At 45.7% G+C, this 12,138-nt stretch overlaps 1 protein-coding gene across 2 annotated transcripts in view; it reads left to right on the top strand.

The window, feature by feature from the left end:
• The window catches only part of OGDH (oxoglutarate dehydrogenase), a 100,989-nt gene that overhangs the window by 60,145 nt on the left and 28,706 nt on the right, over positions 1 to 12,138 (top strand). For both annotated transcript variants that reach the window (XM_069766705.1, XM_069766706.1), the window contains exons 5-15: positions 719 to 834; positions 940 to 1,094; positions 2,164 to 2,310; positions 2,425 to 2,515; positions 2,806 to 2,985; positions 3,071 to 3,199; positions 7,939 to 8,118; positions 8,800 to 8,952; positions 9,920 to 10,022; positions 10,306 to 10,434; positions 10,522 to 10,672. In XM_069766705.1, coding sequence (XP_069622806.1) covers positions 719 to 834; positions 940 to 1,094; positions 2,164 to 2,310; positions 2,425 to 2,515; positions 2,806 to 2,985; positions 3,071 to 3,199; positions 7,939 to 8,118; positions 8,800 to 8,952; positions 9,920 to 10,022; positions 10,306 to 10,434; positions 10,522 to 10,672 — 1,534 coding nt within the window. The remainder of the gene's footprint in view (positions 1 to 718; positions 835 to 939; positions 1,095 to 2,163; positions 2,311 to 2,424; positions 2,516 to 2,805; positions 2,986 to 3,070; positions 3,200 to 7,938; positions 8,119 to 8,799; positions 8,953 to 9,919; positions 10,023 to 10,305; positions 10,435 to 10,521; positions 10,673 to 12,138) is intronic.

Consider the following 12,138-nt stretch of genomic DNA (forward strand, 5'->3'; position numbering starts at 1 on the left):
AACGCTAATGTGAACGTAGCCTAAGTGTCTCGCAATTAAAGAATTGGAGAAACTTTGATGCTTTTGGGCAAAACAGCGCCATTCATGTCTACAGGCTGTGTGTGGTATTGCAGCCAAGACCTGGTTACAATCGGACATGGCCCGTAGACCGGTGTAATGGGCTTTGTCAGCCGTGTTTCTCTAATCCTGTACATCCCCTTTTTATAGTTGGGTAGGTGCAGCTGCTGAATTAGGTATTTTGTCCTGATTTTCTCGCTTTGCGGCTGTATATTTGCTCTGTGGTACTTGGTTAGTATGGAGCTTGTGATTATGCTGATTCTGTAATGGAAACATGAAATGACTTGGGGACAGCTGTAGATTAATGTCTCTCTTCTACCCCCCCACCTACCATGCTGCTTGTCCCCCTCACCTGCTTCCTGTCCCATTCGCTGCCCCAACTATGTGCCGCCACCTCTGTCCTGCAAATTTCCACCACACCTTTATAAACCACAATGACGCCGTTTACCGCGTGTGATGCCTTCTCCACCCACCTGTCCCACGCATCTCGTTCTCCTGTGTCTGTCCGTGCCATATACCTTGCTCTTTCCACTGATGTATCCCACCACTGTGACCGCCATCACACCCTTCCCGTAATGCTCATTGCATGGCTGGCCGCATTGCGTTTCTCCTTCTGTAACGCTGCCTTCGTCTGTCTGTCTCTGACCACCGCCCTCCACAGGGTTTTACGGGCTAGAGGAATCCGACCTGGACAAAGTCTTCCATTTGCCAACCACTACATTTATTGGAGGGAATGAGACGGCGCTGCCCCTTCGAGAGATCATTAAAAGGCTGGAGGTGAGAGGTGACCACCCGTTGGGGATGTGATCGGCCCCACTGTATTTTGCTGGCGCCTTTGCTATTTTTTTCCTGCCTTGCTCCATCTCTTGCTTTTGTGTGCAGAGCTCCTACTGTCAACACATTGGGGTCGAGTTCATGTTCATTAATGACTTGGAACAATGTCAGTGGATCCGGCAGAAGTTCGAGACCCCGGGAATCATGCAGTTCACCAACGAGGAGAAGCGCACGCTGCTGGCAAGACTGGTCCGATCTACCAGGTGCCACCATTGATCCATAAGATGAGTTTGCGAGGTTCTCATACATCCAGGTCATGACATATCCATTAACGGCGCCTCATATTCCTTAGGAGCGCTGGTCATTTTTTTTGTCATTTCGCCCTCAGTTTCCAAGAGCCATAACTTTTTATTTTTCCAACTTTCATTTTACCGTATAATGTACTGAAACACACAAAAAAAATTCCAATTGAGATGAAATGGGAAAAAATCAGCAATTCTTACATTGTTTTTTTTTATTTTTAAAAACAGACGCTTTGTAGTAAAAATGACCCGATAACTTTACTGGTCAGTACATTTATGGTGATGCCAAATTTTTTATGTAGTTCGTTTACAAAAATAAATAAAAACTTGCAAAAATTTTTTTTTTATCAGTTGAAATATTCTAAGACTTTTTATTTTACAGTCGATGGAGGAGGGCTTGTTTTTTCCAAGGCGAGCTGTATTTTGTTTTTTTGTTTGTTTCTTAGTTTGTTTTTTTTATTATTATTTTAGGGGTCCATAATACTTGCCAATATAATTTTATTCCATTTTTGGAGGGACAGGTTATGACCAAAAGGATCAATGTCTCTGCCATATCAATTTTTTTATTATGTTTTGGCATTTGCCATATGAAATAATGATTTAGATTTTTTTTATTCGTTTGGACAGTTACACATGTGGCAATATCAAATATGGTAAAAAAATTTAATCGCTTTTCCCTATTGGAAAAAAGGTAGTGAATTTTCAATTTTATGTTTATTTTTTTCCATTTTTTTTTCTAGTATTTTTCTTTTTTACATTTTTTATTAGTCTGCTTGTTTTATGTTTTAACACATTTCCTACCCTCAGACAAATCTTTAAAAAATGGAGAGCTGTTCTGAAAGTTGATCACTAGGCCGGTTCTTACTCAAGATGGGCTGTCTTCCTGAGATGGTCCTTTGAACTCCATTATATCATGACTTGGAAGAATGAAAACCGTCAGGCTGATCTTGTTCCTTTACTATTTGACAGACTTTTTTCCTGTGTTTATATTTGGTAAAGTTATACGCATTATTATTAATCTCCTGTAAAGGTTTGAAGAGTTCCTCCATCGTAAGTGGTCATCTGAGAAGCGTTTCGGCTTGGAGGGATGTGAAGTCTTAATTCCAGCCTTGAAGACCATCATTGATAAATCAAGCGAGAACGGCGTGGATTATGTCATCATGGGGATGCCACACAGGTAGCCGACATTGTATCCATAGTACCGACCCTTGTTTTTTCTCTATCAAGTCACATGGTGAATTACATGACCATTGTTTTTTTTTATATGTGCCCTCTCCGTTCTGTCTTCTAGAGGTCGTCTTAATGTTCTGGCAAATGTGATCCGAAAAGAGCTGGAGCAGATATTCTGCCAATTTGACTCTAAACTGGAAGCTGCCGATGAGGCGAGTTTTTTGCTAATTTTTTTTATTTTACCATTTCTGAAACACGATAAAGCAGAATTCAAGTAATTGTGTGATGCATCGACCATTGCGCTCAGGGGGCGGTGCATCTGTACATGGTATACCCGTGTGTCTCATTTGGCCCATCTGACTCTTACCCCCTGAACGTTGATACATGCTGAAATTTTATTTTTCACACACGCATGCATGGCTACTTTTGGGTCAATCTGCAGTCCCTTGTGGACGAAGATACTTGAGTAAAAAAGAATGATTTACTCTTCCTCCTCCTTCAGGGTTCCGGAGACGTGAAGTACCACTTGGGAATGTATCACAGGCGGATAAACAGGGTAACTGACAGGAACATCACCCTGTCATTGGTCGCCAACCCTTCCCATCTTGAGGCTGCCGATCCTGTTGTCCAAGGAAAAACCAAAGCAGAACAGTTCTACGGTGGAGATAACGAAGGCAAGAAGGTAATAAGTCAGAAGTGGACTTGTCAAGAAGAGTAAGACTCACTGTTGCTCATGGTCCTCACACGTGTCCTCTTTGTTCTCTCAGGTGATGTCTATCCTCATTCACGGTGATGCTGCCTTTGCCGGCCAAGGCATAGTGTATGAGACTTTCCATTTGAGTGATCTCCCATCATACACTACACATGGCACCGTTCATGTAGTGGTCAACAACCAGGTATGGGCCTCGTTTCTGTACATGTAACGGGAATTATATCCAATGAAAACCTTAAGTTTTTTGGGATAAGCATGTAACGGCCCAGTGCAATTGTCAGTGGTAATGTTCCACAAGGGCCAAAAATTTGGCCAAAGATGTGACTTGAAGATCTTGAATTCTCCAGGTTAAATGCGTTAAGAGCTGGAGATGGGATCTTTTATTGATCCCCGTTCTTAAAGCCCTTTCACACAGAACAATAATTGCAAACAAGCTTTGATAGGTAACTTTGTCCCCAATCATTGACCTAATCAATGAGTAAACTATTGTGCTTCGCTGATCATATCTTTTATTTGCCAGAAAAATTAATAATTGGCAGAAGAAAATTCCCTGTGTAAACATGGAGTACGGTGCCTAAAATATGCAAGCTGGTGACTAAACAATCGTATTAACAGCTGTATAATAATCATATAATGGCCTTTAAATAAGCACAGTTGACTTGTTACGTCGTCGATATGTGTCCATGAAGGGCAAACTCTCATGGGCATATTAAGAGAGCTGGGAACAAAGAGATGGACATCCAAATGTGTCAAGGGGTAAAGCCTGTAAGGCTACGTGCACACATTGAGTATTTGCAGCAGATTTTTCTACAACAAAAACCAGAACAATGGCAGCAAAAAAGAGCGCTGTAAAGTGATTTAGTGATTCATTTCAATGAACTTCATACACTGTGTGCAGAATTATTAGGCAAGTTGTATTTTAGAGGATTATTTTTTTTATTGATCAACAACTATGTTCTCAATCAACCCAAAAGACTCTTAAATATCAAAGCTTAATATTTTTGGAAGTTGGAGTGGTTTTTTTTTTTTTAGATTTGGCTATCTTAGGAGGATATCTGTTTGTGCAGGTAACTATTACTGTGCAGAATTATTAGGCAACTTAATAAAAACCAAATATATTCCCATCTCACTTATTTATTTTCACCAGGTAAACCAATATAACTGCACAAAATTAAGAACTAAACATTTCTGACTTGCAAAAACAACCCCAAAAAATTAGTGACCAATATAGCCACCTTTCTTCATGATGATGACACTCAGCAGCCTCCCATCCATAGATTCTGTCAGTTGCTTGATCTGTTTACGATCAACATCGCGTGTAGCAGCCACCACAGCCTCCCAGACACTGTTCCGAGAGGTGGACTGTTTTCCCTCCCTGTAGATCTCACATTTTATGAGGGACCACAGGTTCTCTATGGGGTTCAGATCAGGTGAACAAGCGGGCCATGTCATTATTTTTTCTTCTTTGAGACCTTTACTGGCCAGCCACGCTGTGGAGTAGTTGGAGGCATGTGATCGAGCATTGTCCTGCATGAAAATCAAAATCATGTTTTTCTTTAACGATACCGAATTCTTCCTGTACCACTGCTTGAAGAAGTTGTCTTCCAGAAACTGGCAGTAGGTCTGGAAGTTGAGCTTCACTCCATCCTCAACCTGAAAAGGTCCCACAAGTTCATCTTTGATGATACCAGCCCATCCATGTCCTCCTCACTTGCCCCCCATGTCCAGCCATTACCACATCCTCGCAGAAACCTCGCACATCTAGGCATTTACAGACTCTCGGACTCTCTCCTACCCCGGTCCTCCATATCTTCACTCCACGGCACGGACAGTGCCACCGCTTTCTATAACTCCACCCTCACATCAGCCATAGACTCAGTCGCCCCTCTCATGCATGGCACAGTGCGACGAACCAATAGGCAACCTTGGCATAACAATCTCACAAAAAAACTTCGACAAGCATCCAGGGTTGCGGAGCGGCGTTGGAAGAAAACACGCCTGCCAGACGACTTCACTGCTTTCAAACAAGCTACATTTGACTTCAAATTAGCCCTCACATCCGCTAAACAGACCTATTTCACAAACCTTGTATCTTCACTATCCTACAAGCCAAAACAACCATTCAGCACATTTAACTCCCTCCTCCGCCCACCACTGCCACCTCCAACTCCCCTCATCTCTTCCGAGGACTTTGCCACCTACTTCAAAAACAAGATCGACCAAACAAGGCAAACCCTAACTGTTCCACGACCCCAACCACTCTATATACCAGACCTCTGCCCTTCCCTAATAACCTCCCTCTCCAACATCACTGAAGGAGAGCTTACTCGCCTCTTTTCCAAATCGCACCTCACCACCTGTGCACTTGACCCCATCCCCTCCCACCTGCTCCCCAACCTCACTAACCTGCTCATTCCATACCTAACCCATCTCTTCAACCTATCGCTATCTTCTGGTATCTTCCCCTCTGCCTTCAAACATGCCACAATCACACCCATCCTCAAAAAAACTAACCTTGACCCAACTGCTATGCCCAGCTACCGCCCCATATCACTGCTCCTGTTTGCTTCAAAACTCCTTGAACAGCATGTCCATTCTCAAATTTCCTCCCACCTCTCATCTAACTCTCTCCTTGACAACCTCCAATCTGGCTTCCGCCCCCACCACTCCACCGAAACTGCCCTGACAAAAATTACTAATGACTTACTCACATCCAAAGCTAACAGACAGTTCTCCATCCTCCTCCTTCTTGACCTGTCCTCTGCTTTCGACAGTCAATCACTGCCTACTGCTACAGATTCTTTCTTCCCTTGGCATCAAAGACCTTGCCCTGTCCTGGATTGCCTCATACCTTTCCGACCGCACATTTAGCGTTTCCCACTCCCACACCACCACCTCATCCCACCCTCTCTCTGTTGGAGTCCCTCAAGGCTCTGTCCTAGGGCCCCTACTTTTTTCCATCTATACCTTTGGCCTAGGACAACTCATAAAGTCCCATGGCTTCCAGTACCACCTGTATGCGGACGACACTCAGATCTACCTCTCTGGCCCAGATGTCATCTCTCTGCTGTCCAGAATCCCGAAGTGTCTGTCAGACATATCCTCCTTCTTCACCTCTCGCTTCCTAAAACTCAATGTAGACAAAACCGAACTCATCATCTTTCCCCCATCTCACGTATCCCCCCTACCTGACCTATCTATTATGGTAAACGGCATCACGCTCTCTCCCGCACCTGAAATCCGCTGCCTCGGGGTAACTTTCGACTCTGCCCTATCCTTCCAACCGCACATCCAAACTCTTGCCACCTCCTGTCGCCTCCAACTCAAAAGTATTGCCAGAATCTGTTCCTTCCTCAGCCCATAATCTACCAAAACTCTTGTGCATGCCCTCATCATCTCCCGCCTCGACTACTGCAACACCCTCCTCTGTGGCCTCCCCGCTAACTCTTGCACCACTCCAGTCTGTCTTCAACTCTGCTGCCCGGCTAATCTACTCGCTACTCCCCTGCTTCTCCCCTCTGCAAATCCCTCCACTGGCTCCCAATTCCCCAACGAATCCAGTTCAAACTACTAACACTGATCTACAAAGCCATCCACAACCTGTCCCCTCCCTATATCTCTGAACTAATCTCCCAATATCTTCCCTCACGTAATCTCCGATCCTCCCAAGACCTCCTACTCTCCTCCACACTTATTCGTTCCTCACACAACCGCCTCCCAAGATTTCTCCTGAATATGCCCCATCCTCTGGAATTCCATGCCTCAACACGTCCGACTATCCACCACCCTCGGATCCTTCAGACAGAACTTGAAAACCCATCTCTTCAAGAAAGCCTACAGCCTGCAATAACCATTCTGCCGCATCGCCAGAGCTGCCGCATCGCCATAGCCGTTGCCTCGACAGAGCCATCGCCTCGCCCCTACCTTCTGCCTCTTGCCCACTATCCCATAGAATGTAAGTCTGCAAGGACAGGGTCCTCTCCCCCTCTGTACCAGTCTGTCACTGTAAACTTGTTTACTGTAAACGATATCTATAACTCTGTATGTAACCCTTTCTCATGTACAGCACTATGGAATTAATGGTGCTATATAAATAAATAATAATAATACCAGTACCCCACCTCCACCTTGCTGCGTCTGAGTCAGAGTGGAGCTCTCTGCCCTTTACTGATCCAGCCTCTGGCCCATCCATTTGGCCAATCAAGAGTCACTCTCATTTCATCAGTCCATAAAACCTTTGAAAGTCAGTCTTAAGATATTTCTTGGCCCAGTCTTAATGTTTTATCTTATGTTTCTTGTTCAAAGGTGGTCGTTTTTCAGCCTTCCTTACCTTGGCCATGTCCCTGAGTATCGCACACCTTGTGTTTTTTGTTACTCCAGTAACGTTGAAATATGGCAAAACTGGTGGAAAATGGCATCTTGGCAGCTTCACGCTTGATTTTCCTCAATTCCTGGGCAGTTATTTTGTGCCTTTTTTGCCCAACACGCTTCTTGCGACCCTGTTGGCTATTTGCCATGAAACGCTTGATTGTTCGGTGATCACGCTTCAAAAGTTTGGCAATGTCAAGATTGCTGCATCCCTCTGCAAGACATTGCACAATTTTGGACTTTTCAAAGCCCGTCAAATCTCTCTTCTGACCCATTTTGACAAAGGGTTTTGATGTCATTAGACAACACCCCTCCTCATTATAGAGATGCACATCACCTGATTTACTTAATTGGTAGCTGGCTCTCAAGGCTGAACAGCTTGGAGTAGGACAACATGTATAAAAAGTATCGTGATCAAAATACAACTTGCCTAATAATTCTGCACATAGTGTATTTTAGAAACTAAAATGAGCCCACTTTAAACAGGACCAGGTTTATATTTTCTCTTTGTACGCGCTTCCATTTTTCTTTAAATTACCTTTCTCTCTCTTTCAGATTGGTTTCACCACTGATCCTCGTATGGCCCGCTCCTCCCCGTACCCTACAGACGTGGCTAGGGTTGTCAACGCCCCAATCTTCCATGTCAACGCCGATGACCCCGAAGCTGTGCAGTACGTGTGCAATGTGGCCGCAGAATGGAGGAGCACCTTCCACAAAGATGTGGTCGTAGACCTGGTAAGTGGCCTCTTCTTCACACCCAGATTTCATGATATCATAGATACAGGAAATGTAATTATATCCAGGTTGTGCAGATATGGAGGCCTTGGTCTGCAGGATCAGCTGACGGTGCACATATCAGGTTACTAATGTCATTATTACTCTGTTAATGATTGTGTATTTGATCTTTCTCAGTGACGTGAGTCTTGTATTTCTCACTGGATCACGTGTCCTTTAACTTTTCTGTTCTTGATTAAGGAACAATGCATTTCTAGGAAACTTGAAGGCGTTTTCACATTCTCTCATCGTCACTGTTCGCCCTGTCCAGCTGCAATTTAGCCTTGGGATATAGCCCAGAATGCAGCCCTAATATTCAGTGTCCCACATGACTGCATAACTAGTCACAGTCTATGTTCAGAACTCTAGAAAGACTTGCTCACAACCACTTAGAAGATCTGTTAAGTTAGTAGGTGTCGCTGAATGTTGTATAATGGTTGGAGCTCCTGTTTTCTGAATCTGAAAAATAAATACACAAAATATTATCCAAGGGGTGATATTCACTAAATATTGGAAAATCTTCAGCACAAATACACTGATGTATTCATACTCAGGGATGGATGAAATCGGTCTCTGGCTGGGATTCTTCATTGATGATGGGTATAAATGATAAGGTCACTCAATGCATCTTCTCTCCAATAGGTGTGTTACCGTCGCAATGGGCACAACGAGATGGATGAGCCCATGTTTACCCAGCCGTTGATGTACAAGCAGATCCGCAAACAGAAGGCAGTACTACAAAAATATGCAGAGACCCTTGTTTCACAAGGAGTGGTCAATCAGCCTGAGTATGAGGTATGAAGTGCACAAGCACTATCTATGCGTGGCGCACAAGCACTAACCATGCGTGGCGCACAAACACTAACCAGGCTCGATGCATAAACACTAACCTGGCACTAACCAAGCGTGGCGCACAAGCACTAACCATGCGTGGCGCACAAGCACTAACCATGCGTGGCGCACGAGCACTAACCATGCGTGGCGCACGAGCACTAACCATGCGTGGCGCACGAGCACTAACCATGCGTGGCGCACGAGCACTAACCATGCGTGGCGCACAAGCACTAACCATGCGTGGCGCACAAGCACTAACCATGCGTGGCGCACAAGCACCAACCAGGCGTGTGGCGCACAAGCACCAACCAGGCGCGTGGCGCACAAGCACCAACCAGGCGCGTGGCGCACAAGCACCAACCAGGCGCGTGGCGCACAAGCACCAACCAGGCGCGTGGCGCACAAGCACCAACCAGGCGCGTGGCGCACAAGCACCAACCAGGCGCGTGGCGCACAAGCACCAACCAGGCGCGTGGCGCACAAGCACCAACCAGGCGCGTGGCGCACAAGCACCAACCAGGCGCGTGGCGCACAAGCACCAACCAGGCGCGTGGCGCACAAGCACCAACCAGGCGCGTGGCGCACAAGCACCAACCAGGCGCGTGGCGCACAAGCACCAACCAGGCGCGTGGCGCACAAGCACCAACCAGGCGCGTGGCGCACAAGCACCAACCAGGCGCGTGGCGCACAAGCACCAACCAGGCGCGTGGCGCACAAGCACCAACCAGGCGCGTGGCGCACAAGCACCAACCAGGCGCGTGGCGCACAAGCACCAACCAGGCGCGTGGCGCACAAGCACCAACCAGGCGCGTGGCGCACAAGCACCAACCAGGCGCGTGGCGCACAAGCACCAACCAGGCGCGGTGCACAACTTATAAACCAGTGTTTTGTAACTCTGACATGAAGCTGTTTTGTGAATGCTTTATAGGAGGAGATAGCGAAGTATGACAGAATTTGTGAGGAAGCACTAACCCGCTCCAAAGATGAGAAAATCCTTCATATCAAGCACTGGCTGGACTCCCCATGGCCCGGTATGTGATCTGTTTCTGCTGTATCAATTCTCTTTATGCCTGATCGGGCTTGAAGAGACCGTCACTGCTGATCATTGGGTGGGACAGTTGCAGAGATGTCTGGCAAGTAGCATGCACGTGTCCTAGCCTAATGAATTGCATAATACCTGCTGGTATCAGACATTGCTCCTGTCTACACCCAACATGCTGTAATTTCTATTCACACCGAATGTCAGATTTGGGAGCCCAATCCCTTTAAGCAAGGCATTTCTGCTTCGTTCTAAATGCTTCCACTTCCCTATAGGTTTCTTCACCCTGGATGGACAGCCCCGCAGTATGTCCTGCCCTTCAACTGGCCTCAGTGAAGATGAATTGAATCACATAGGAAATGTGGCCAGCTCCGTTCCTGTGGAGGACTTTACTATCCATGGAGGTAAAGTTTATTTGACTTTATTTTCGGGACATCTAACTGCACGTGATCATTGTCTGGGCTTACACACTAATCTTTTGCCTCCCCCAGGCCTAAGCCGCGTATTGAAAGCCCGAGGGGAAATGGTGAAGAGCAGGACTGTTGACTGGGCACTGGCCGAGTATATGGCATTCGGCTCACTCCTAAAGGAAGGAATCCATATTCGTCTGAGTGGGCAAGATGTAGAGAGAGGAACGTTCAGGTATTGTCACAATAGGCCGATGTAGTGATTTGAACTGGAGACTTCTTACTATAGGGATAATTAAAAGACACTAACAGATATACACCATATACAGTGGGGCAAAAAAGTATTTAGTCAGTCAGCAATAGTGCAAGTTCCACCACTTAAAAAGATGAGAGGTGTCTGTAATTTACATCATAGGTAGACCTCAACTATGGGAGACAAACTGAGAAAAAAAAATCCAGAAAATCACATTGTCTGTTTTTTTAACATTTTATTTGCATATTATGGTTGAAAATAAGTATTTGGTCAGAAACAAAATTTAATCTCAATACTTTGTAATATATCCTTTGTTGGCAATGACAGAGGTCAAACGTTTTCTGTAAGTCTTCACAAGGTTGCCACACACTGTTGTTGGTATGTTGGCCCATTCCTCCATGCAGATCTCCTCTAGAGCAGTGATGTTTTTGGCTTTTCGCTTGGCAACACGGACTTTCAACTCCCTCCAAAGGTTTTCTATAGGGTTGAGATCTGGAGACTGGCTAGGCCACTCCAGGACCTTGAAATGCTTCTTACGAAGCCACTCCTTCGTTGCCCTGGCTGTGTGCTTTGGATCATTGTCATGTTGAAAGACCCAGCCACGTTTCATCTTCAATGCCCTTGCTGATGGAAGGAGGTTTGCACTCAAAATCTCATGATACATGGCCCCATTCATTCTTTCATGTACCCGGATCAGTCGTCCTGGCCCCTTTGCAGAGAAACAGCCCCAAAGCATGATGTTTCCATCACCATGCTTTACAGTAGGTATGGTGTTTGATGGATGCAACTCAGTATTCTTTTTCCTCCAAACACGACAAGTTGTGTTTCTACCAAACAGTTCCAGTTTGGTTTCATCAGACCATAGGACATTCTCCCAAAACTCCTCTGGATCATCCAAATGCTCTCTAGCAAACTTCAGACTGGCCTGGACATGTACTGGCTTAAGCAGTGGGACACGTCTGGCACTGCAGGATCTGAGTCCATGGTGGCGTAGTGTGTTACTTATGGTAGGCCTTGTTACATTGGTCCCAGCTCTCTGCAGTTCATTCACTAGGTCCCCCCGCGTGGTTCTGGGATTTTTGCTCACCGTTCTTGTGATCATTCTGACCCCACGGGGTGGGATTTTGCGTGGAGCCTCAGATCGAGGGAGATTATCAGTGGTCTTGTATGTCTTCCATTTTCTAATTATTGCTCCCACTGTTGATTTCTTCACTCCAAGCTGGTTGGCTATTGCAGATTCAGTCTTCCCAGCCTGGTGCAGGGCTACAATTTTGTTTCTGGTGTCCTTTGACAGCTCTTTGGTCTTCACCATAGTGGAGTTTGGAGTCAGACTGTTTGAGGGTGTGCACAGGTGTCTTTTTATACTGATAACAAGTTTAAACAGGTGCCATTACTACAGGTAATGAGTGGAGGAAAGAGGAGACTCTTAAAGAAGAAGTTACAGGTCT

The sequence above is a fragment of the Ranitomeya imitator genome, chromosome 4 (genome assembly GCF_032444005.1).
Source record: "Ranitomeya imitator isolate aRanImi1 chromosome 4, aRanImi1.pri, whole genome shotgun sequence".
Lineage (NCBI taxonomy): Eukaryota > Metazoa > Chordata > Amphibia > Anura > Dendrobatidae > Ranitomeya > Ranitomeya imitator.